Source organism: Peromyscus maniculatus, chromosome 22, assembly GCF_049852395.1.
Source record: "Peromyscus maniculatus bairdii isolate BWxNUB_F1_BW_parent chromosome 22, HU_Pman_BW_mat_3.1, whole genome shotgun sequence".
Classification (NCBI taxonomy): domain Eukaryota; kingdom Metazoa; phylum Chordata; class Mammalia; order Rodentia; family Cricetidae; genus Peromyscus; species Peromyscus maniculatus.
Window position 1 is genome coordinate 47,506,530 of NC_134873.1, and position 27,971 is coordinate 47,534,500.

At 40.5% G+C, this 27,971-nt stretch overlaps 1 protein-coding gene across 1 annotated transcript in view; it reads right to left on the reverse strand.

The window, feature by feature from the left end:
- Positions 1-2,889: 2,889 nt before the first annotated feature.
- Eif2ak2 (eukaryotic translation initiation factor 2 alpha kinase 2) overlaps positions 2,890-27,971 on the reverse strand; it is a 47,311-nt gene continuing 22,229 nt past the window's right edge. The window contains exons 11-14 of the mRNA XM_042266732.2: positions 25,681-25,809; positions 4,779-4,880; positions 3,459-3,515; positions 2,890-3,382 (exon numbers count right to left, since the gene is read on the reverse strand). Of these exons, the coding sequence (XP_042122666.1) occupies positions 3,260-3,382; positions 3,459-3,515; positions 4,779-4,880; positions 25,681-25,809 (411 nt within the window). The 3' untranslated portion in view covers positions 2,890-3,259. The remainder of the gene's footprint in view (positions 3,383-3,458; positions 3,516-4,778; positions 4,881-25,680; positions 25,810-27,971) is intronic.

The window sequence follows — 27,971 nt, forward strand, 5'->3', positions numbered from 1 at the left end:
TCTTAAATATAGCTTTATTCATTCAAACCAGATAATAGTAGTTTGTTTTTAAAGAGATTTCATCCCACCTAGAAAAACATTGAAAAATGTAAATAATATGTCAACCCCTATCCATCTTCACCTGTGTCTGCCAGTGGTTAACATCACAGGTACTGTCTTCCTCTGTCACTCCAGCGCCAGGGACCCTTTCGACCTCTGCTGTCACCGTGCTCACACACAAAGACATGGGTACACAAATAAAATAAACATTCCTTAAAAAGACTAGTTCCTCCAGTTGTGTGTGTGTGTGCGCGCGCATTAAATTGTCTTAAAGAAAACAAATTAGCCGGGCGGTGGTGGCGCACATCTTTAATCCCAGCACTCAGGAGGCAGAGCCAGGCGGATCTCTGTGAGTTTGAGGCCAGCCTGGGCTACAGAGTGAGTTCCAGGAAAGGCTCCAAAGCTACACAGAGAAACCCTGTCTCGAAAAACCAAAAAAAAAAAAAAAAAAAGAGAGAGAGAGAGAGAGAGAGAGAGAACAAATTATCTAATAGAGTAACCACATTCGGGGTTTGCCTAATAATTTCCTCATGATTGTTACTTTAGTTATAAATTTGGGATGAACCTCACCTTACCGCACTCGGCAAACATAGCAAATGCTTTTTATGAATACGTCAAGAAAAAGCTACATGCCCTTATAGAATACTTCCCTTACTGCTTCTCAGCCCCTGGGAAGCCTACATGTGGCTCACTTTAAAAACTAAAATGACATGACAGTTTGTAATGGTGATTCATTGCTCGAAAGTTTGAGTCAGGATTTCCAAGGATGCGGCATTTCCTGCTGCAGTTTGGGGCTGAAGTCTGCTATGCCCAGTGTTCCCTGTGTGCATTCTTTCCAGAGTTTGTACTCCGGCCCTCGCTCACCTTGCCCAGCTGTCCTCTCTACGCTTCCACGTCTTTCACGTTCCTGGAAGTCTCTTAAGTGGCATTTCCAAGCCCTCTGGTCTATGGGAAGTGATCTTGCCTGTCTAGATAGACAGTCTCCTGTTCCCAGCTACTGCCACCAACAGCATAGCCCTCTTTCTTCCAGACTTTGTTATAATAGAGAGTGTACTGAAAAGACTGAGAATCTTCCTTCTCAGCCACATAATCCCCTCCCCTCCTTAGCCAACCACTTGTTCATTTAGTATTGCTCCCTCCTCTAGCTACCTTTTCCATCTCACCGTATTATTGAGCATCCTAAAAAAACGTTTTTAATGATCTTGTTTATATGTTGTGGAATGTTATGCGAATGGTTTCCTTCGGTAAGCGTTTTTTAAGACTTTTGTCTACTTAAAATTACGCTGTTAATATACTGTCAGTACATTTCACTTTAGTTCATTCATTCTCCAATATATAAGTGAAGTTTTAAATCCATTCTCCTTTTGAAGGCATTATGGATGGTTCTTGTTGCTATGGCATCTGTAAACAATGTTAGCTACTTTTCTAGTCACTAAAATCCCAACAGATGGCAACCTGAAGGAGAAGAGATTTGACTCAATTTCGGATGATACTATCCTTCATGGCAGGAACGATTTGTCAGAAGCCTCAGTTCATGGTGGTGGAGGTGTGTCCAAGTCCCTGCTGGCTCGTGGCCATCTCATAATGCAAAAATACATTCAGTCCCACCTCGAAAATCCTCAGTTTTAATAGTCAACACCATTCAAAAGTCCAGAGTGCTTTGAGACACAAGGGAAACTCTGTAATGTGAGTCCCTACAAAATAAATATTACAGCATACAAAGACGCAAAATGAACATCCCCATTCTATCAAGTAAGTCTGGAAAAACAGCAAGGAAAGACTGGACCAATGCAAGACTAAATCCAAGCAGGGCAAACAAAGGCTGCATCTCAGTGTCCAGTATCTGGAATACACGGTGGCATCATCTGAGCTCCAGTTAGCTTCCTACAGCCGGGCTGCCTGAACCATTCATGGGCTTTCTCTTGAGCTGGCTCCCGTCAGTGACCACTGCGGTCTGGTCATCTCCAACATCCCCCGCTCTCCCTTACAATGTAGGTTTCACCTTCATCGCTCCACGCAACAGCCTCTCAGCTTTTCTTCAAGGAGTCTGACCACCCAATTCCATATTGTCCTCACAGGTTTGTGCTGGAACCATGGGACGAGCATCTCTGACCCTATGGCCCTCACGTTCTGCTTTCCTGCAAAGCATCATTATGGATGGTGCCAGGCCCTGCCGCCACCTTGTAATGTAAACGAGCCCCTCGGGCTGTGGCTGTAGCATTCTCCGAGTTCCCGCACAAAGACAGACAGACAGACTGCTCCTCTGGGTATTCCTGCTGGACCTTTTGAATGAGAGGCCTTCAGAGGGTTTTTCATTTTCACACTCCGTAGCCTTCCATGAGTGCAGTCCTGTTCCTATAATACCAACAGTGTAAAGTACACGGTTCCTCTTGAACACTTATTGCCGCCACGTTGGACCCTCCTTGTCTTTGAAGGCACTCGTTTTCCAAATCTCCATGGTGTTTCACATCTACCACTCCGCTTTCTTTCCTCATTCACCCTATAGCCCTGGCTACAAGCAGGAAATGGCCACCGTGCCCCAGCCTGAATGTCTTGAAATTTCTTCCACCAAACAAATGATTACTTTCGAGTTTTAACACAAATGTCCTCTATCTAGTCTAATTTCCCAACGGGTTCCTTTTCTCTGAAACCTAGATTCCCGCATTAAGTTTCACTTACAGCATTCTAGGACGTCCTTAGCCTGCAGCTCCAAACTCTTCCACATACCTCCCACAGAGCAGTTCTGAAAGCCTGAGGACCGCGTGGCAGGTGTATGGCCGCAAAACCCTGTTTCCGGTACCATTTCATCACCGTTCTCATCACAGTGACTAACTACCTGAGAGAAGCAACTTAAGGACAAAGAGATTTATTTGGACTCCCGTATTCAGAGTCTACAGTTCACGTGGTTCACATATACAGTAGCAGACATGTTGTTGGCAGAAGTGCTTGGAGAAGGGCGGGGATGTGATGAGAATGCAATACAATACGTGTATGGAATTGTCAAAGAATTTTTTAAAAATGTTTTTGAAGTACCAGCAACAAAAATGAAAAGAAAAGATGGGAGAGAGAGAGAAAAAAAACTTATGTGCAAGAAATTTTTCTTTAAGTTTCCTAAAAACTTAAGGAAAGAAAAGTACAACATCCACAATGCTCCTTCTCAGATATTAGGTAGCTAAAGGAAAACCACATATCAGAAGCGGAGCACTTTTTCAGGAAGGTCCTAATGCGTGTGTCTTTTCTTTTTCTCTGAGCTCTTCTTCCATTCAGCCAAGGTCATCAGAATTTCAGATGCATTAGGTCGTTCCCTGGGTTCCTTCGAGAGTAATTTCCTTAGAAGGCTTTTCTGTAATTACAGTTAAGAGTCAGTACTAAGAAAGAAAGCAGTGGAAAAAGAAAACAGATGACTTTCAAATGCTTACTTCTTTGTGGTCAAATGCATCATCAGGGAAGATGCCCTCTCTTAGCTTTTCGAAGAACTGAAATAAAACAAATGGATGTATTAACTAGGAAGCCATTTACATGGGAAGAAAAACTAAATACACTGATGGCTGGGGAATCACTAAATCTAGAATATTCCTTAAATTTAGGACTCTTTAGTCAAGGAGCAAGCAGAACTCCCCTCCCTAGACCTACCCCCATATTCTAACCACCTAGGAGTCAATGCTTTGAAGTGTTAAGTGCATGAGATCCATCATTTCCCTTCTGTTTTGGAATGCGAGGCAATACATCTTTTCATCATCCCTATTTTAGGGAAAAGAAGGCTGTGGACTCCAGGCAAGTCCCTTTCCTGAGCTTCCAACTAGGATATCCAGTAGTTCCCCATCATCTACCCACCTACATAACAAAGCCCAAGGTCTTGCCTCAGTGAAGTCTCAACCTTTCTTTCCAGCCACACCAATCATCAGCTTCAGATAAAACCACATTGCCTGCTATTCCCAACTATTCCCAACACATATTTCCCATTTGTATCTCCATGCTGGGGGTTGCATGCTTTCTATTTCGGACTATTAGAATGAACCATCCCAGGTTAATTGTCTTCTGACCTCCGTAAGCATGCAATAGCATGTGTGTGTGTGTGTGTGTGTGTTTGTGTACGCACGCTCGCGTACGCACGCACCCTTAAATAAACAATCTAAAAAAACACCTGACCCGCCGGGCGGTGGTGGCGCACGCCTTTAATCCCAGCACTCGGGAGGCAGAGGCGGGCGGATCTCTGTGAGTTCGAGGCCAGCCTGGACTACCAAGTGAGTCCCAGGAAAGGCGCAAAGCTACACAGAGAAACCCTGTCTCGAAAAACCAAAAAAAAAAAAAAAAACACCTGACCCTTCAGTACCCAACTTACATGTTTCCATGAGACCTAAATCCAGACTTCTATAGAAATCTTTTAGCTGCTTCCACAGACTGACTTCTAAAACACTTAGTCATTCTTGGTTGCTCTCCTTCTTAGAAAATGAATCCCTTGAGAAACTGGCCTATTTTTATATCATTGTAGCACTTAGAGCAGAAACTGCCCTCTAATCAGTGAAACATCGTTGGCATCCTCAAATAGAAATCTTACGGGATATATACATATTCTGTAGAAAACCAAAGCTTTTCATCTATAGCAAAACGGTTGTCAACACTTGAAAGAGAATATATATGTTTCACTTAGAACCAGAAGTAATGTGGTCCAACACACCCTCCCCAGACGGCAATCCTAGCAGAGCTCGAAGGACGTACTTCTTTCTGGGGATATTTACCTCTGTTTTCTCAAAAGAAGTGTAGCAAATGTGAAGAAGTTCAGCTAGAATAAGTCCTAAAGCAAAGATGTCCACTTCTTTTCCATATTCCAGTAAAGACATCTGGAAGCCAAAATACATTTGTCTTTGTTACTCACCTAATATAAATCTCTATGCCTTTTGAGGAAAAAATAGCTATAAATTATAGATTACATTAAAATGTCTGTTAAATCTGTAGCTCATGAAGTTGACCAACAAGATTAACCATCACATAGAAATAGAAGGTTTCGTATAATATTACAGGGCAGCCTTAATGTTACACTTCCCCGGGGCCCAGAATAGACACTACTAACAGCATGGGAATGAATCAAGATACACGGAGCTCTTTCATCCCACTTGTTTATTTGTCTACCACCATCATTCTGCCTCTGGCTCTCTCAGACTGGTCTCTATCTTTCCCAAGACAGCAACACCTTCATGTTTACAGTACAACATGAGAATTGCAAGGTCCCCACCAGAAGCTTCTTGGCAGCGCCATTTACAACCCAAAAAGGGGAAGAGAATAAAGGCGCCCTTAAATAGGAGCTGGAATAAATCAGAGAAGGAATTTATGTGCTAGGAATATATCCTTACTGTGGTTAGGTGAAAACATTGATTCTATCCTAAATGTGCTCAAACTATAAACTTACAGGTGATAGGGTAAAGAAATCTATAAGTCACTAAAAATGAAACTGCCACTGTTTTTCTCTGCTGCCAGTGTCCTGACAGGGCGGGGGAGGAGTACTGATATAGTCAAGCTGCATCACAGCTGGAAGCACCAGGTGAGAGGAAACCCCTTTGATCTAAGAAGTTGCTCTGGGGCAGTGAACTTGATTTGCACAATAAACAAAGCTATGTATCGAGTAGCCTGCTTATCTCCTAGACCTGGGAGGAGGGTGGGGAGGAGTGTGTGTGGGGGTTATATCTAGAGGTTCAGCTTCTGAGAAGCTTAGCAGTTTGCCAAATGGTCTATAGTATTTGGGCACGCAAAGATTTCATAGCAGAAGACAGCTGAACTATTAAAAGCTGGATAACACCAACTATTTCATAATAAATGGCTTGCCTTTTGACAGACCCTTGGCCAGTCAAAGTATAGCTTTAATGCACCACTGAATCTCTGTGATATATTCTTGCGACCCACAAGAAGAAGGAACACAATAAAGGTTAGTTAAAACAAATCTTCAGCCATTTTTTTTTTTTTTTTTTTACTAAATGGTAAAACTGAGAGCATTCCCACCATAATTAAGAATGAGACAATGGGATGTACTTTCTCCACCCATATTCAATATAGTTCTTGAATTCTTAGCTAGACAAGAGAAAGATATAAAAGAATTCAAATAAGAAAAGAAGCCAAATCCCCATTTGTAGACAGTACAATCCTGTACATAAGAGATTCTAAAGATTTGACCAAAAACATAACTAGATACAAAGTCAAAATTCAAAAGTTTAGGGGCTGGAGAGATGGCTCTGGTGTTGCAAGTACTCTCTTCATTAGCAAAGAAACTGAGTTCAATTCCCAGCACCTATATGGTGATTCGTAGCTGTCCATGACTCCAGTTCCAGGGGATCTGACATGCTCTTCTGGACTCTACCTATAATAGGCATGCTTATGGTACACATATATACATACATACAAGAAAACTCATACACATGAAATAAATCTTTTTTTTTTTAAAGGAAATCAGTAGGTTTTCTATGTTCTAATAATGAATGTGCTAAGAGAATCAATCAATCTTATTGAGGATAGCTTCAAAACATTACCTATGCTGGGTGTGGTGGTACATACCTTTGATCCCAGCACTTGGGGGGCAGAGGCAGGAGGATATCTAAGTTTGAGGTCAGCCTTGTCTACAGAATAAGTTCCAGGGCAGCCAGGGCTACACAGGGAAACCCAGACCTCATATGCTGATGAATCAGTAGAATTAACATTGAAAATACTATTGTACTAAAAGTGATCTACAAATTCACTGTAATCCCCATCAAAATTCCAATAACATACTTAGCAGAAAGAAAAAAAAAATCTTGAAATTCATCTGGAAAAATAAAAGATCCCAGAGAGCCAAAAAAAAAATCCTTACCAAAAAGAACATCACTGGAGAATCACTATATTTGATTTTGTTTTTTGATTTGGGGAGGTGTTTGTTAGGATTCTGCCCTTACTCCAGCTGCATGACTGCACATTCGTAGTTCAGGAGCTAAGCAAGGGGTCTTGCATCTCACGTCATCAGTGTGCGCTGATGATTACATGCAAACAGTGTGGTCACACAATGTGCGCGTGCATGGTGTAGCTCCGTGAGCCCACCTGTGCATGTTCACAGGAGTCCTTAAAAAGCTGGACACAGGAGACGGGTCCGGCAGCTGTGGCCTACAGGGACATACAGGCCCAGCGGCGGCCTGCAGAGGTAGACGAGCCCAGCAGCAGCGACAAGCAGAGGTAGGGACGCCTCTAACCCCAACACCCAGGGAAGAAGCTATCTCCATGGGACGGAACCAGAATGAATCTGAACACTGCATCTGAGGACAACCCAGGGCCCAGCTACTGATCCTGCAAAACCCAACAACTTGGAGCTGTTGGTGAGACTACCCCGCTCAGCTGAAATCCACCCGGGAGAGGATTCAGATCCCTACTGTTTGAAGTCTGAAGAAACAAGATCAGCTGAGGAGTTGACGAATGAACAAAACGTGACCTGGGAACACAGAAGAAGGCCCTGCCCAGCCACCAAACCAGATCACCAGAATCATAAGTATATACTTCACCGACTGAGATCAGCTGCCCCTGAAGAAACAGCCCAATAGCACTAATTTAACCAAGAACTCCTACTGAACCAAGACTAAAAATTAGAACAAGAGAGGCACTCTCAGACACAGATACCACCTGCACCGAGCAGAGGAAGAGATGAGTAGACACCAGTGCAAAAATACAGGCAACAACATAAAGACTTATATGGCAACATCAGAACCTAGTGATTCTACACCTGCAAGACCTGAACATACCAAGACAGAAGAAACAGAAGAAATCAACCCTAAAAACAACTTTAAGAAGATGATAGAGGCCCCTAAAGAAGAAATAAAACATTCCCTTAAAGAAGAAATAAAAAAATTCCCTTAAAGATGTAATGAAAAACTTCATTAAAGAGGAAATAAAAAAACTCCCTTAAAGAAATAGAAGAAAAAAACGAACAAAAAATGGGAAGAAATCAAATCAAGCCAAGAAAAAGCAATTAAACAGATGAAAGAAACATTCCAAGATCTGAAAAATGAATTTGAGACAATAAAGAAAACACATGCTGAGGGAATGCTGAAAATAGAAATCCTGACTAAACGAACAGGAACTACAGAAACAAGCACAACCAACCAATTGCAAGAGATGGAACAGAGAATCTCTGACACTGAAGACACAATAGAGAAAATAGATTCGTCAGTCAAAGAAAACAATAAAGACAAAAAAGTCGTAACACAAAACGTCCAGGAAATTTGGGACACCATGAAAAGACCAAACCTAAGAATAATAGGGATAGAAGAAGAATACCAACTCAAAGGCACAGAAAATATATTCAACAAAATCATAGAAGAAAACTTTCCTAACCTAAAGAAAGAAATACCTATGAAGATACAAGAAGCTTACAGAACACCGAATAGGCTGGATCCAAAAAAAAAAAAAAAAAAAAAAAAAAGTCCCCTCATCACATAATAATCAAAACACTAAACACACAGAACAAAGAAAAAATATTAAGAGCCACAAAGGGAAAAGGCCAAGTTACATATAAAAGCAAACCCATCAGAATAACACCAGACTTCTCAATAGAGACTATGAAAGCTAGAAGATCATGGACAAATCTTATGCAGACACGAAGAGACCACGGATGCCAACCCAGACTATTATACCCAGCAAAACTCTCAATCACCATAGGCGGAGTAAACAAAATATTCCAGGATAAAACCAGATTTAATCAACACCTACAGAAAGCACTAGAAGGGAAAATCCAACCCAAAGAAGCTAAACACATCCATGAAAAATCAAGCAATAGATAATCCCACACCAACATACAACAAAGAAGGACAACACAACAAAACCACAAAAAATAACAGGAATTAACAATCACTGGTCATTAATATCCATCAATATCAATGGTTTCAACTCACCTATAAAAAGACACAGGCTGGGAGTTGGAGAAATGGCTCAGCGGTTAAGAGCACTGGCTGCTCTTCCAGAGGTCCTGAGTTCAATTCCCAGCAACCACATAGTGGCTCACAACCATCTGTAATAGGATCTGATGCCCTCTTCTGGCATGCAAGTGTACATGCAGAACACTCATACATAAAATTTAAAAATTAAAAAAAAAAAAAAACGAAAAGAAAAAAAAAAGACACAGGCTAACAGAATGGATAAGAAAACAGAACCCATCCATCTGCTGCATACAAGAAACACACCTTAACTTCAAAGACAGACACTACCTCCGAGTGAAGGGCTGGGAAAAGGCTTTCCAAGCAAATGGACCTAAGAAACAACCTGGTGTAGCTATCCTAATATCTAATAAAATAGACTTCAAACTAAAATTACTCAAAAGAGATCAGGAGGGACATTACATATTTATCATGGGAAAAATCCACCAAGATGAAGTCTCGATTCTAAACATTTATGCTCCAAATACAAAAGCACCCACATTCATAAAAGAAACACTACTAAAGTTTAAAACGCACATCAAACCCCACATATTAGTAGTGGGAGATTTTAACACACCACTCTCACCAAAAGATAGATCTACCAGACTGAAACTTAACAAAGAAATAAAGGACCTAACAGATGTTATGACTCAAATGGACTTAATAGAAATCTACAGAACATTCCATCCTAACACAAAAGAATATACCTGCTTCTCAGCACCCCATGGAACCTTCTCAAAAATTGACCACATGCTTGGACACAAAACAAATCTCAACAGATACAAAAAAATTGGAATAACCTCCTGTATCTTATCAGACCACCATGCCTTAAAGTTAGACCTCAACTGTGGGAGCCCATTCTCAGGTTCCTCGTGGCTTTACCCAGCAGATCCGAATAGAGGATGATCAGGACCAACGGGCCTGAGTGCAGGTGTCTGAGATGGTCTGCACTTGGCTGTGCTGGGGGAGGAGGTCTTTTGCTCCACCACTTGGCGTCTCTATAAAAACCCTGGGCCAGAGACAGTCGGGGCCTGTTGGAATAGGTTCCAGGCCCTCTTGAGGCTATCCTTTATTTTCTATCTGTTTATCTCCGAGATATTCCTTCTATCTAATATTTAATAAATCCTTCTATCTAATATTTCCTGCTGATTGCACTCAAGAAAACTCTGGGGAACTGTGGGGGTGGTGGGTAAACACCCCACACTCAACAACAACAAAAATTATAGAAAACCCACAAACTCATGGAAACTGAATAATGCCCACCTGAAACATCAATGGGTCAAGGAAGAAATAAAGAAAGAAATTAAAGATTTCCTAGAATTCAATGAAAATGAAAGTGCAACACACCCAAACTTATGGGACACTATGAAAGCAGTGCTAAGAGGAAAATTCATAGCTCTAAATGCACACATAAAGGAGATGGAGCAATCCCATACCATTGAATTAACAGCACAATTGAAAGCTCTAGAACAAAAAGAAACAAACTCACCCAGGAGAAATAGATGCCAGGAAATAATCAAATTGAGGGCTGAAATCAACAAAATAGAAAACAAGAGAACAATACAAAAAATCAATGAAACAAAGAGTTGGTTCTTTGAAAAAATCAACAAGATAGACAAACCCCTAGCCAAATTAACCAAAAGGCAAAGAGAGAGCACCCAAATTAACAAAATCAGAAATGAAAAGGGAGACATAACAACAGACAATGAGGAAATCCAGAGAATCATCAGATCATACCTCAAAAACCTGTACTCCACAAAAATGGAAAACCAGGAAGAAATGGACAATTTTCTGGATAAATACCACATACCAAAATTAAATCAAGACAAGATGAATCATTTAAATAGACCAATAACCCCTAAAGAAATAGAAACAGTCATCAAAAGTCTCCCAACCAAAAAAAGCCCAGGACCAGATGGTTTCAGTGCAGAATTCTACCAGACTTTCAAAGAAGAACTAATACCAATCCTCTTCAAAGTGTTCCACACAATAGAAACAGAAGGAACACTACCAAACTCTTTTTATGAGGCTACAATTACCCTGATGCCCAAACCACACAAAGATGCAACAAAGAAAGAGAACTACAGACCAATCTCCCTCATGAACATTGATGCAAAAATACTCAACAAAATATTGGCAAACCGAATCCAAGAATACATCAAAACAATTATCCATCACGACCAAGTAGGATTCATCCCAGGGATGCAAGGATGGTTCAACATACGAAAATCAGTCAATGTAATACACCATATAAACAATCTGAAAGAAAAAAACCACATGATCATCTCCTTAGATGCTGAAAAAGCCTTTGACAAAATCCAACACTTCTTCATGATAAAGGTCTTAGAAAGATCAGGAATACAAGGAACATTTCTAAACATAATAAAAGCAATTTATAGCAAGCCAACAGCAAACATCAAATTAAATGGAGAGAAACTCAAAGCGATACCACTAAATTCAGGAACAAGACAAGGCTGTCCACTCTCCCCATATTTATTCAATATAGTACCAGAAGTTCTAGCTAGAGCAATAAGACAACAAAAGGAGATCAAAGGGATACAAATTGGCAAGGAAGAAGTCAAACTTTCACTATTTGCAGATGATATGATAGTATACATAAGTGACCCCAAAAACTACCAGGGAACTCCTATAGCTGATAAACTCCTTCAGTAAAGTGGCAGGATACAAGATCAACTCAAAAAAATCAGTAGCCCTCCTATACACAAATGATAAAAGGGCTGAGAAAGAAGTCAGAGAAACATCACCCTTTACAATAGCAACAAATAATATAAAATACCTTGGGATAACACTAACTAAACAAGTGAAGGACCTTTTTGACAAGAACTTTAAATCTCTAAAGAAAGAAATTGAAGAAGATATCAGAAAATGAAAGGATCTCCCATGCTCATGGATAGGTAGGATTAACATAGTAAAAATGGCAATCTTACCAAAAGCAATCTACAGATTCAATGCAATCCCCATCAAAATCCCAACACAATTCTTCACAGACTTGGAAAGAAAAATACTCAACTTCATATGGAAAAACAAAAGACCCAGGATAGCTAAAAGAATCCTATACGATAAAGCAACCTTTGGAGGCATCACCATCCCTGACCTCAAACTCTACTATAGAGCTATAGTAATAAAAACAGTTTGGTACTGGTATAAAAAATTACATACGGACCAATGGAATTGAATTGAAGACCCTGACATTAATCCATGCACATATGAACACCTGGTTTTTGACAAAGGAGCCAAAACTATACAATGGAAAAAAGAAAGTATCTTCAACAAATGGTGCTGGCATAACTGGATCTCAATATGTAAAAGATTACAAATAGATCCATATCTGTCACTGTGCACAAAACTCAAGTCCAAGTGGATCAAAGACCTGAACATAAGTCCAGTTACACTAAACTTAATAGAAAAGAAAGTAGGAAGCACTCTTGAACACATTGGCACCGGAGACCATTTCCTAAATAAAACACCAACAGCACAGACCCTGAGCACAACAATTAATAAATGGGACCTCTCAAAACTGAGAAGCTTTTGCAGGGCAAAAGACACAGTCAATAAGACAAAAAGACAGCCAACAGATTGGGAAAAGATCTTCACCAACCCCACATCTGACAGAGGACTGATCTCCACAGTATATAAAGAACTCAAGAAACTAGACATCAAAATACTGAACAGTCCAATTAAAAAAATGGGCTAAAGAGCTAAACAGAGAATTCACAAAACAAGAACTACAAATGGCTGAAAGACATTTAAAGAAATGCTCAACATCCTTAATCATCAGAGAAATGCAAATCAAAACGACTCTGAGATACCACCTCATACCTGTCAGAATGGCTATGACCAAAAACACTAATGACAGTCTATGTTGGAGAGGATGCGGAGCAAAGGAAACACTCCTCCACTGATGGTGGGAATGTAAACTTGTACAACCACTGTGGAAATCAGTATGGCGGTTTCTCAGAAAATTAGGAATCGAACTACCTCAAGACCCAGCCATCCCACTCTTGGGCATACACCCAAGGAATGCTGATTCATACCATAAAGATACATGCTCAGCTATGTTCATAGCAGCACTATTTGTAATAGCCAGAACCTGGAAACAACCTAGATGCCCGTCAACGGAAGAATGGATGAAAAAAATGTGGTACATATACACAATGGAGTACTACTCAGCAGAGATCAACAATGAAAGCATGAAATATGCAGGCAAATGGATGAAACTAGAAAAAAATCATCCTGAGTGAGGTAACCCAAACCCAGAAAGACAGTCATGGTATGTACTCACTCATAAGTGGATTCTAGATATAAAATAAAGAACAATCAGATCACAACCCATAGAACCATGGAGGCTATATATATAGCATGGAGGTCCCTAGGACGACTGTTGCTTATAATAAATTTTGGGTTTACTCAATTATTGAAAAAAAAAAATAGCCAAATGAATGGAAACACATGAACTATGAAGCAAAGGCTGAGGGGCCCCCAGCTGGATCAGGCCTTCTGAATAGGTGAGACAGTTGATTGGCTTGATCAGTTTGGGAGGCAACTAGGCAGTGGGACCAAGTCCTGTGCTCATGGCATGAGTTGGCTGTTTGAAACCTGGAGCTTATGCAGAGACGCTTGGCTCAGTCTGGGAGGAGGGGACGGGACCTGCCTGGACTGAGTCTACCAAGTTGATCACAGTCCTCGGGGGAGACCTTGATCTGGAGGAGGTGGGAATGGAGGGTGGGCTGGGGGTAAGGGGGGGTGGGAGGGGGGAGAATAGGGGAACCCGTGGCTGATATGTAGAACTGAATGGTATTGTAAAATAAAATAAATAAAATTAAAAAAAAAAAAGCTGGACACAGACTCCTCCCCCGATTCTCTCCTCTCTCTTCCCCTCACTATCGCTTCTCTGTTCTTTCTTCCCCCCTCCCCCATTTCTATTTCTCTCTCTCTGCTCTCTGCATGTGCTTCTTCCCCAGGCCCGGTTCTTTTGTCGTCGTCGTCCCCCCCGCCCCCCAATAAAGTTCTGATACTGGGTTTTGTTGTGGCTCATGCCTCATGACCTTTCCATATGGTAACCAGCGCTGCTTATAATTTTAAAAAAACAACAGGGGCGACCCAGAAGAAGAATGTGGAATAATGGAGTAGAATAAAAGACCCCAAATTAAACCCACATAGCTACCTGATTTTGACAAAGATGTCAAAAGCATACATTGTAGAAAAGACAGCATCTTCAACAAGTGGTCCTGGAAAATTAGAGTTCCATTCTCATTCTTCTCTCTCTCTCTCTCTCTCTCTCTCTCTCTCTCTCTCTCTCTCTCTCTCTCTCTCTCTCTCTCTCCCCATCCCTGTGTGTGTGTGTGCTCACGTGAGCGTGCACCTTTTTGTCTATGTACACGAAAATCAGTTCAGACTGAATTAAAGGCCTAAAACTGTGAAAGTGTTAGAGGAAATATGAAAAAATCATTAAAAGATACAGGCACAGGCAAGGACTTTTTGGAAAGGGGCTCTAACAGCCCAGGAAATAATGTCAAGATTTCAGTGATGGAATTGCATTAAATTAAAAAGCTCTGCACAGCACAAGAAACAATTGCCAGAGAAAAGAAACCACCTAAGGAATAACAAAATCTTAGATAGCTAAGCATCCAGTAAATTTCTAATATCCAGAATATATAAAGAGTCCCAAAAACTAAATACAGAAAGAACTCAACATCCCATTCAATAAATGGAGCTAATAAAAAATATCAGGGGCTGGAGAGATGGCTCAGTGGTTAAGAGCACTGACTGCTCTTCCGGAGGTCCTGAGTTCAATTCCCAGCAACCACATGGTGGCTCACAACCATCCGTAATGAGATCTGGTGCCCGCTTCTGGACTGCAAGGCACATGCATGCAGAACACTGTATACATAATAAATAAATAAATCTTAGCCGGGCGGTGGTGGTGCACGCCTTTAATCCCAGCACTGGGGAGGCAGAGGCAGGCGGATCTCTGTGAGTTCGAGGCCAGCCTGGGCTACCAAGTGAGTTCCAGGAAAGGCTCAAAGCTACACAGAGAAACCCTTTCTCGAAAAACCAAAAAAAAAAAAAAAAAAAAAAAAGAAGAAGAAAAAGAAAATCTTAAAAAAAAAAAAAAAAATCAGATTGTTCTTAAAAGCTAAGGAATGAATGGCCAAGAAACATACGGAAATATTCAAGATCCTCATCAGCATTTGCTGCTGTTTTCTTTATAATAGTCATTCTGATTGGAGTGAGATGAAATCTTACTCAGATGTAACTCTCCTGGGTAATTACCCTAAGGATTTGGAGTCAACAGACCATAGAGAAATTTGCTTATCCATGTGTACCACAGCTCTATTCATAATAGTCCAGTTATGGAATCAGCCCAAGTGGCCAACAGAAGATAAATGGATAAAGAAAATGTAAGATAGATTTTTATATGTATACAAAATGGTGTTTTATTCAGATTTAAAAAAACTATCTAATATTTAAGAAAATAGATGGAGACAGGCCCGGCGGCAGAGACAAGCAGACGCAGGTAGGCCTGCGGCGGCGGCCCGCGGAGGTAGACGGGCCCAGCAGCAGCCCGCTGAGGTAGATGGGCCCAGCGGCGGCAGCCGACAGGGATATTCAGACCCAGCGGCAGCCAGCAGAGACATTCAGGCCCAGCGGCGGCCCACAGAGGTAAACGGGCCCAGCGGCAGCAGCCGACAGGGACATTCAGGCCCGGCAGCAGCCGGCAGAGACATTCAGGCCCAGCGGCGGCCCACAGAGGTAGACAGGCCCGGCGGCAGAGACAAGCAGACGCAGGTAGGCCTGCGGCGGCGGCCCGCGGAGGTAGACGGGCCCAACAGCAGCCCGCTGAGGTAGACGGGCCCAGCGGCGGCAGCCGACAGAGATATTCAGGCCCGGCGGCAGCCGGCAGAGACATTCAGGCCCAGCGGCGGTCCACAGAGGTAGACAGGCCCGGCAGCGAAGACAAGCAGACGCAGGTAGGCCTGTGGTGGCGGCCTGTGGAGGAAGACGGGCCCAGCGGCAGCCCGCTGAGGTAGACGTGCAGCGGCCGACAGGGACATTCAGGCCCGGTGGTGGCCCCCAGAGGCAGACAGACCCAGCGGCAGCTGACAGGGTCATACAGGCCCGGCGGCGGACTGCAGAGGTAAACAGGCCCAGGGACGGAGACAAGCAGACACAGCTTGGAACAGGGACGCCCCTAACCCCAACATCTGGGGAAGAAGCTATCTCCGTGGGTCAGAACCAGAACGAATCTGAACACTCCGTCTGAGGACAACCCAGGGCCCAGCTGCTGATCCTGTGAAACCCAACAACTTGGAGGTGTTGGTGAGACTACCCTGCTCAGCTGAAACCCATCTGGGAGAGGATTCAAATGCCTACAGTTTAAAGTCTGAAGAAACAAGATCAGCTGAGGAGTTGACAAATGAACAAAAAGTGACCTGAGAACACAGAAGAAGGCGCTACCCAGACACCAAACCAGATCACCAGAATCATAAGTATATAGTTCACCGATCGAAATCAGCTGCCCCTGAAGAAATAGCCCAAAAGCACCAATTTAACCAAGAACCCCTACTAAACCAAGACTAAAAATTAGAACAAGAGAGGCACTCTCAGACACAGACACCACCTGCACCTCACAGAGGAAGAGATGAGTAGGCGCCAGTGCAAAAATACAGGCAACAACATAAAGACCTATATGGCAACATCAGAACCTAGTGATTCTACACCTGCAAGACCTAAACATACCATGACAGAAGAAACAGAAGAAATCAACCCTAAAAATGACATTAAGAAGATGATAGAGGCCCTTAAAGAAGAAATAAAACATTCCCTCAATGAGGAAATAAAAACTTTCCTTAAAGAGGAATTGAAAAACTACCTTAAAGAGGAAATAAAAACTTTCCTTAAAGAGGAAATAAAAAACTCCCTTAAAGAGGAAATAAAAACTTCCCTTAAAGAGGAAATGAAAAACTCCATTAAAGAGGAAATTAAAAAACTCCCTTAAAGAAATGGAAGAAAAAAGGAACAAAAAATGGGAAGAAATCAAAGAAAGCCAAGAAAAAGCAATTAAACAGATGAAAGAAACATTCCAAGATCTGAAAAATGAATTTGAGACAATAAAGAAAACATATGCTGAGGGAATGCTGGAAATAGAAATCCTGACAAAACGAACAGGAACTACAGAAACAAGCATAACCAACCGATTGCAAGAGATGGAACAGAGAATCTCTGACACTGAAGACACGATAGAGAAAATAGATTCGTCAGTCAAAGAAAACAATAAAGACAAAAAAGTCGTAACACAAAACGTCCAGGAAATTTGGGACACCATGAAAAGACCAAACCTAAGAATAATAGGGATAGAAGAAGGAGAAGAATACCAACTCAAAGGCACAGAAAATATATTCAACAAAATCATAGAAGAAAACTTTCCTAACCTAAAGAAAGAAATACCTATGAAGATACAAGAAGCTTACAGAACACCGAATAGGCTGGATCCAAAAAAAAGTCCCCTCGCCACATAATAATCAAAACACTAAACACACAGAATAAAGAAAAAATATTAAGAGCTGCAAAGGAAAAGAACCAAGTAACATATAAAGGCAAACCCATCAGAATAACACCAGACTACTCAATAGAGACTATGAAAGATAGAAGATCATGGACAAACCTCATGCAGACACTAAGAGACCATGGATGCCAACCCAGACTATTATACCCAACAAAACTCTTAATCACCATAGGCGGAGTAAACAAAATATTCCAGGATAAAACCAGATTTAATCAATACCTGTCCACAAATCCAGCCCTACAGAAAGCACTAGAAGGGAAAATTCAACCCAAAGAAGCTAAACACATCCATGAAAAATCAAGCAATAGATAATCCTACACCAACATACACCACAGAAGGACAACACAACACAACCAAAAAAATAACAGGAATTAACAATCACTGGTCATTAATATCCATCAATATCAATGGTCTCAACTCACCTATAAAAAGACACAGGCTAACAGAATGGATTAGAAAACAGGACCCATCCATATGCTGCATACAAGAAACACACCTTAACTCCAAAGACAGACACTACCTCCGAGTAAAGGGCTGGGAAAAGGTTTTCCAAGCAAATGGACCTAAGAAACAAGCTGGTGTAGCTATCCTAATATCTAATAAAATAGACTTCAAACTAAAATCAATCAAAAGAGACCAGGATGGACATTACATATTCATCACAGGAAAAATCCACCAAGATGAAGTCTCGATTCTAAACATTTATGCTCCAAATACAAAAGCACCCACATTCATAAAAGAAACACTACTAAAGTTTAAAACGCACATCAAACCCCACACAGTAGTGGGAGATTTTAACATACCACTCTCACCAAAAGATAGATCTACCAGACTGAAACTTAACAAAGAAATAAAGGACCTAACAGATGTTATGACTCAAATGGACCTAATAGATATCTACAGAATATTCCATCCTAACACAAAAGAATATACCTTCTTCTCAGCACCCCATGGAACCTTCTCAAAAATTGACCACATGCTTGGACACAAAACAAATCTCAACAGATACAAAAAAATTGGAATAACCTCCTGTATTTTATCAGACCACCATGCCTTAAAGTTAGAACTCAATAACAACAAAAATTATAGAAAACCCACAAACTCATGGAAACTGAATAATACCCACCTGAAACATCAATGGGTCAAGGAAGAAATAAAGACAGAAATTAAAGAGTTCCTAGAATTCAATGAAAATGAAAGTACAACATACCCAAACTTATGGGACACTATGAAAGCAGTGCTAAGAGGAAAATTCATAGCTCTAAATGCACACATAAAGAAGATGGAGCAATCCCATACCAATGAATTAACAGCACAACTGAAAGCTCTAGAACAAAAAGAAACAAACTCACCCAGGAGAAATAGACGCCAGGAAATAATCAAATTGAGGGCTGAAATCAACGAAATAGAAAACAAGAGAACAATACAAAAAATCAATGAAACAAAGAGTTGGTTCTTTGAAAAAATCAACAAGATAGACAAACCACTAGTCAAATTAACCAAAAGGCAAAGAGAGAACACCCAAATTCACAAAATCAGAAATGAAAAGGGAGACATAACAACAGACAATGAGGAAATCCAGAGAATCATCAGATCATACTTCAAAAACCTGTACTCCACAAAAATGGAAAACCAGGAAGAAATGGACAATTTTCTGGATAAATACCAAATACCAAAATTAAATCAAGACCAGATAAATCATTTAAATAGACCAATAACCCCTAAAGAAATAGAAACAGTCATCAAAAGTCTCCCAACTAAAAAAAGCCCAGGACCAGATGGTTTCAGTGCAGAATTCTACCTGACTTTCAAAGAAGAACTAATACCAATCCTCTTCAAAGTGTTCCACACAATAGAAACAGAAGGAACACTACCAAACTCTTCTTATGAGGCTACAATTACCCTGATACCCAAACCACACAAAGATGCAACAAAGAAAGAGAACTACAGACCAATCTCCCTCATGAACATTGATGCAAAAATACTCAACAAAATATTGGCAAACCGAATCCAAGAATACATCAAAACAATCATCCATCACGACCAAGTAGGATTCATCCCAGGGATGCAAGGATGGTTCAACATACGAAAATCAGTCAATGTAATACACCATATAAACAAACTGAAAGAAAAAAACCACATGATCATCTCCTTAGATGCTGAAAAAGCCTTTGACAAAATCCAACACCCCTTCATGATAAAGGTCTTAGAAAGAATAGGAATACAAGGAACATTTCTAAACATAATAAAAGCAATTTATAGCAAGCCAACAGCAAACATCAAATTAAATGGAGAGAAACTCAAAGCGATACCACTAAATTCAGGAACAAGACAAGGCTGTCCACTCTCCCCATATTTATTCAATATAGTACTAGAAGTTCTAGCTAGAGCAATAAGACAACAAAAGGAGATCAAAGGGATACAAATTGGCAAGGAAGAAGTCAAACTTTCACTATTTGCAGATGATATGATAGTATACATAAGTGACCCCAAAAACTCTACCAGGGAACTTCTACAGCTGATAAACTCCTTCAGTAAAGTGGCAGGATACAAGATCAACTCAAAAAAATCAGTAGCCCTCCTATACACAAATGATAAAAGGGCTGAGAAAGAAGTCAGAGAAACATCACCCTTTACAATAGCCACAAATAATATAAAATACCTTGGGATAACACTAACTAAACAAGTGAAAGACCTTTTTGATAAGAACTTTAAATCTCTAAAGAAAGAAATTGAAGAAGATATCAGAAAATGGAAGGATCTCCCATGCTCATGGATAGGTAGGATTAACATAGTAAAAATGGCAATCTTACCAAAAGCAATCTACAGATTCAATGCAATCCCCATCAAAATCCCAACACAATTCTTCACAGACTTGGAAAGAAAAATACTCAACTTTATATGGAAAAACAAAAGACCCAGGATAGCTAAAAGAATCCTATACAATAAAGCAACCCTTGGAGGCATCACCATCCCTGACCTCAAACTCTACTATAGAGCTATAGTAATAAAAACAGCTTGGTACTGGTATAAAAACCGACATACGGACCAATGGAATTGAATTGAAGACCCTGACATTAATCCATGCACATATGAACACCTGGTTTTTGACAAAGGAGCCAAAACTATACAATGGAACAAAGAAAGTATCTTCAACAAATGGTGCTGGCATAACTGGATGTCAATATGTAAAAGATTACAAATAGATCCATATCTGTCACCATGCACAAAACTCAAGTCCAAGTGGATCAAAGACCTAAACATAAATCCAGTTACACTAAACTTAATAGAAAAGAAGATAGGAAGCACTCTTGAACGCATTGGCACTGGAGACCATTTCCTAAATAAAACACCGACAGCACAGACCCTGAGCACAACCATTAATAAATGGGACCTCTCAAAACTGAGAAGCTTTTGCAGGGCAAAAGACACAGTCAATAAGACAAAAAGACAGCCAACAGATTGGGAAAAGATCTTCACCAACCCCACATCTGACAGAGGATTGATCTCCACAATATATAAAGAACTCAAGAAACTAGACATCAAAGCACTGAACAGTCCAATTAAAAAATGGGCTAAAGAGCTAAACAGAGAATTCACAAAACAAGAACTACAAATGGCTGAAAGACATTTAAAGAAATGCTCAACATCCTTAATCATCAGAGAAATGCAAATCAAAACGACTCTGAGATACCACCTTACACCTGTTAGAATGGCTAAGATCAAAAACACCAATGACAACCAATGTTGGAGAGGATGTGGAGCAAAGGGAACACTCCTCCACTGTTGGTGGGAATGTAAACTTGTACAACCACTATGGAAATCAGTATGGCGGTTTCTCAGAAAATTAGGAATCGAACTACCTCAAGACCCAGCCATCCCACTCTTGGGCATATACCCAAAGAATGCTGATACGTACCATAAAGATACATGCTCAGCTATGTTCATAGCAGCACTATTTGTAATAGCCAGAACCTGGAAACAACCTAGATGCCCATCAACGGAAGAATGGATGAAAAAAATGTGGTACATATACACAATGGAGTACTACTCAGCAGAGAAAAACAATGAAAGCATGAAATTTGCAGGCAAATGGATGGAACTAGAAAAAATCATCCTGAGTGAGGTAACCCAAACCCAGAAAGACAGTTATGGCATGTACTCACTCATTGGTGGATTCTAGATATAAAATGAACAATCAGACCACAACCCATAGAACCATAGAGGCTATATATATAGCATGGAGGTCCCTAGGACGACTGTGGCATATAATAAATTTCAGTTTTACTCAATTATTGAAAAAAAAATATTATGTATAATTAAGAAATGTGGGTTAGTAGTCATCTCTAGTAATTAAACTTGTCATATTAGGTATATTTTCAAGGTTAAAAAGATATATTTTAGATAGATGCACTTCAAATGTTTCAGAGACCTACAGAATATGAAATTTAAGATGTTTAATAACCTAAGGCTTTTCATGACAGTGAGACACATCTGCTCCTGGCAGCACCAATTTACTTCAGAAAGGATGATGGGCATCAAAGAACCTCCATATGGAGTTTGCTTTTAATGTGGCAAAGCTAGCCATTTGGACATGAAACTGTCCTTGCCTCGACTGCTGACAGTATACTGTCCAAACCGGACATGCAGGACACAAAGGAAAGCACCTGCTGAACTTTGCCAAAACAAGGGAGAATAGTCTATCAAATATCCTGCTTCATAGAAAAGCCTACCAGATATTCTAGACCTGTAGGCAGAAGATGGGTGCCCTAATGTTGCAGAGGAACCTTGGGTGACTGTCCAGGCAGTCAGATGTCTCTGTCATTTCTATAGTTTTGGAAGTGTCTTGCACTGCACTTCCTTTTTATTCAGGTAATAAAATAACCTTCTGGGGTCTTTGATGGAGTTGAAGACCAGATAGTTAAAGTTAGTTTCCCTTAATTATAAGAGAAGGTAAATTAGGTACAAAACTTTGGACTCACCAAGATGGGATAAATAATGGAGTATTTTCTCTGAATTTGTCAAATACAAATGGATATTATAAATGTAATTGTTACCTGAGAATTGTTCTTATTGTATATAGTTTTATTATATTAAACTTAAAACTTTTCTTTTTTATTTAGACAAAAAGGGGAGAATGTTGTGGAATATGACTTTAACTACCTAAAGATGTGTTACATTTGTTTATGTTGTGGAATATTACTTTAACTATATAAAGGTGTGTTACATTTGAAAAAAAAAAAAAAAAAAAGAAAATAGATGTATGCTGTGGGATGTCTTCCTGTATGCTGTGAATGTGTATTGCTGTGATTGGTTGATAAATAACGGTGCATTGGCCTATGGCAGGGCAGGATAGGGTTAGGTGGTACATTTGAACTGAAGATGAGACAAAAAAAGATGGGGTTGGAGGAGATGCCAGCCTGCCCAAAGAGCAACAAAGATACCAGCAGACCGATAATGCCATGGCCACGTGGCAACATAATAGATTAATAGAAATGGGTTGAGTTAAGTTATAAAAGCTAGATAACAAGAAGCCTGACCCATAGGCCATGCAGTTTGTAAATAATATAAGCTTCTGTGTGTTTACTTGGGACCAAGTGGCTGCAGGACGTGGGTAGGAGAGATTCATCCCCATGGGCCAGGCAGGACCTCTCCAGCTACAGTTGCACTTGGATACAATCATATTAAAAGGAAGAGCCCCTGCTCAGAAATAAAAATACCACATTTTCTCTCATTTATGGATCCTAGATCTATGTAATGTAAATACACTAATACACAAACCAACACCACACACACACACACACACACACACACACACACACACACACACGGTAGAAAGGCAGCCAAGGGAGAACGGAGACTGGCAGAGGGGGAGGGGACAGAAAGGGGGAGATATGGGGAGGGATATGGTAAAAGTATGTGATGTACTTAGAGGTTTTCTTTATGAAATTCAGCACTAAGTACAGTGAATATATACCAATAAAATATGTTTAAATTGTTAAGATAGTAAATTTACTACATTAATCATTTTATGTGAACAGTTCCATGGCCATAAGCACTTTCACCATTTTTTTCAAACCATCACCACTACCGATTTCTAGAATGTTTTTCATCATGCCAAACAGAAATTGCATGTATTATACAACTAATTCCCTAATTCTCCCAGCTCTCTCATAACCTCTTTTTCATTTTCTGTCTCCATGAATTTTACTTAAAATGGCATTTTTAAATATTTGCCATATGGTAATGAAGTAATTATATATTATAAATGGAGAAATCAGGTGACAGCCCTTCCACGTACATATATAAAAATTAATTCAAAATAGGTCAAAGTATTAGAAAAAAATTATCATCTTCTGGTATGAAATGTCTCCAAAGTAAAAATGAGAAGACTGGTAACCATCAAGAAACTACGAATAAACACAACAAAACCTTCTAATCCACAAATAGTGTCCTAAACAAAGAATTAATGGGGAGAAAAAAATTGCAGTATGGAATCACACATAGAACTATCACCCAAAACGTGGAAAGATTCCTTGCAAATACATAGCAAAAGACAGACTATTTATGAAAAATAGGGAAATACGTGATTAGAGAATTTACAGGAAAAATTAAGTAAATACATGAAAAGATTGAATATCTTTAAACAAATCTAGAAAGTACAAAGAAAAACAAACCATTCCTTATGTGTTAAGGCTGAGGGTTTCTCACACCCTGGCTTGTGACTACGAGAAAGCAGCATTCTTGTGCACTTTAATAGGAGTTTATCAATCATCAATTTGGGGTTTTTGTTTGTTTGTTTGTTTTTTGAGACAGGTTTCTCTGTATAGCTTTGGAGCCTGTCCTGGAACTCACTTTGTAGACCAGGCTGGTCTCGAACTCACAGAGATCCACCTTCCTCTGCCTCCCAAGTGCTGGGATTAAAGGCATGCACCACCATTGCCTGGCCAATAATCAGTTTTTAATGACAATTTGGAAGCATTCCCTGCATTTGAAAACCAACTGTCTCTCAATTCATTCACTTCACATCCAGGAGTCTACCACAGCATACCAAAGAAGGGCACTTAGCTCTCTGTATCTTCAGTTCACGCACCTGCAGAGTCAACCAAGTGCAGATCCATTGTGCAAATAAAACTGCATGCATATGGAATATATACAGATTCTTTTCCCTCTGTAGTCATTACCCACTAAACAATATATTATACAACTATGTATACACTATTTTAATTGCCTAGGGTATTACATGCAAAACAGATGGTTCATTGCTCAGGTACCCTAACCAAATTGAGGAGTTCCGGTTTCAGTGGGAATACATCATATTCAGTTTCAAAATATAACATAGAGGGCCTGTGAGATGATTCAGCAGGTAGTAACCGTTTATGCCTCCAAGCCTGCTGACCTGAGTCCCCTCCCTGGAACCTCCTCATGAACAGCAACGGCCCATTTCCCTCTCTCAGGATACACAAAATAAATAACTATTAATATACATTTTTATACGGGGGGCTGGAGAGATGGCTCAGCCGTTAAGAGTATTGGCTGCTCTTCCAAAGGACCTGGGTTCAATTCACTTACAACCATCTGTAATTCCAGTCCTAGAGGATCCAACACCACTTCTGGTCTCTGTGGGCACTGTATGCATGTGACACACAGACATACAGGCAGGCAAAACACACATACATACAATATATACATACATGGTATCTATGGTATATCTATGGTGTATATACATGGTAGACATACATGGCATTATGGTATATGTATGGTATGTGTGGTATATAAATATAGTATATGTGGAGTATGTATGAATTGTATATATGGTATGTGTGTTATATGTAGTATATATACATGGTATGTATGGTATATATGTGGTATGTATGGTGTATATATGATATATACATATATGGTGTGTATTATATATATAGATATATAGATGATCTATGGTGGAGTGTGCTACCAGAGAAGATGCCTGGCACCCTTACACAATCTGTGGTCTCCATATGTTCATGTACAAACACGCACACACTGCACACGTGTACACACGCCTACATGAATTTGTACATGCAACACATGCACACACACACAGAGTAAGAAAATAAAGAAGTAAAATATACACAGAAAGGAAAGGGCTTTTACCTGTTCTGGACTCATGTATAGATAAGTCCCTGTTTCCTTTGTTCGAGCTCCATCACTTTCCAGGGCTGTTGCGAGGCCAAAGTCTCCGATCTTTATGTGTCTTTCGTCTACTAAAAATATATTACCTGGCTATAGAAAAAAATAATTAATAGATGCGATTTGAACCGACTATTACCACAGGTCCTAGCAATCTTTTATACTGATTTGTATGGCGTTTATCCTTCCACGGGCAGCCCAAATCAGGGAATTTAACGCCTTGCGTCTCTAAAATGCCAACTGAAGAAAGAAGAAGACGTAAACGACAGTGAAAGTAGCTTGCTTCGCACCTGCCTCCAAATATCAGAATAGCTGTAAGGTGAAGATTCACTTTGCAGGGTCCCAGGAGAGGGATCCAGGACTGGAGGTTGGGTGTGAGTAAAAGTATTTGCTTTCATACACCCTAATCTAGTGAGAGGTCCAGGGAACGGCAGTTAGAGCTCCCCATCCCAGAGAGGGCTAGCCATCCCCCCTCCCCCCGAAGGAATGCCTCAGGTGTGATTCGGGGTCTGATGAGAATGAAAACCCCTGCCAATTTTGAGTCTCTGAGTGGCTCAGTTCTCAGTGATGCTGCAGGATATCCCATGCAGGATTTCTCCCCAGATGCTGACAATATTTTAGTGGCTAGACCTCCTCCACCTTATTAAGTAGAAGTTGATAATTATCACAAAACAACTTTTCTATGCAGTTCCTTTGGTTTTGTTTGGGCGGTTATGGTTTGGTTTGGTTTGGTTTACAAGGTTTCACATGTCCCATGCTAGCCTCAAACTCAATTATGTAGCCAAGGATGACCCTTGGTCATCTGATCCTTTCACCTCCACCTTCTGAGTCCTGGGATTAAGAGGATGAGTCACCATGCCTGGTTTATGCACAGTTAGAGGGCTCCATGAAAGCTAGGCAAGCACTCTAACCAACGAGCTACATCTCTAGTCATTCTAGGATGCAATATTAGGCATATTTAAAGTGTGTGTGTGTGTGTGTGTGTGTGTGTGTGTGTGTGTGTGTGTGTAGGACAATTTTGTGTCATCAGCTTTCTCTTTCCACCTTCATGTGGGTTCCAGGAACTGAACTTAGATCACTAGTCTTGTACAACAAACATCTCTACCCACTGAGCCATCTCACTGGCCCAAACGTGTATATATGTGTATGTGCGTGTACATGTGCACACATAACAAATAAATAAAGTGGCCACATGGCTGAAAACAGGAAGATTATTGGTGACAAAGTTAATATCTATGCCATTCTTGTAAAGACTCGACATTCAATACAATGTTGGGTTACACACACACACACACACACACACACACACACACACACACACACACCTACAAGAGGGCCTAGCCAAGGAATGAGGGATGAGATGAGGAGCCCAGGGAAATGCTTCTGAGAAGCCCTGTGTAGAAATTAGTAATGAGATTTAAGTTCACTCAGTGGATTTGAACCCAAAGTCAGAAATAGAAGAAGGATATTTGTGTGTGGTAGACGTGGGGAGACAGTGTTCCCAAGCTGAACTGAAGTCGCAGAAGTAGAGCTTTGCTGTGCCCACAAAGGAGATTGCTCCCCCAATCCAGCGGTAGCCTAACTCTGAGAAACTGAAGATGGAATTTCTGTAAATATCTAATCTAAGATAGATGAGACGAGGAGAAATACAAGATTGCTTTTTATTAAAAAGAAAAAACAAGCCTGGCATGGTGGCCCACACCTTTAATCCCAGCACTTGGCAGAAGAGGCAAGTGGATCTCTGTGAGTTCAAGGCCAGCTGGGTCTATACAGAGTGAGTTCTAGGACAGCCAGGGCTGTTACAGAGAAACCCTATCTCAAAAAATCAAAAACTGAAAAAAGAAAATAAAAAATTTTTAAATAAAGTAAAAACAACGATGCTCTGTCTTCTATAATCAGTTACATTATGAATAAATGAAATGTGAGATTATGGAACAGGGAAGAAGTGTGTCAACTTGATCCAGGGAGCAGAGGCTAGGTCAGATGATCTGGCTGGAGCTAACCTCCTTAGCACAGAGGTAAGATATGGAGAAGCAGTGGATACCCACTCTCTAGAAACCACATGGCCCTCCCGCTGTGGCCTGGAGCTTGAGATTGTAACATAGTAAGAAGCCAACTCTTGGAGACTTCTGCTGTGGGATGGTCTGTATGTCAAATTGCTCTGATTGGTCAATAAATAAAACACTGATTGGCCAGTGGCCAGGCAGGAAGTAGGTGGGACAAGGAGAGAGGAGAGTTCTGGGAAGAGAAGACTG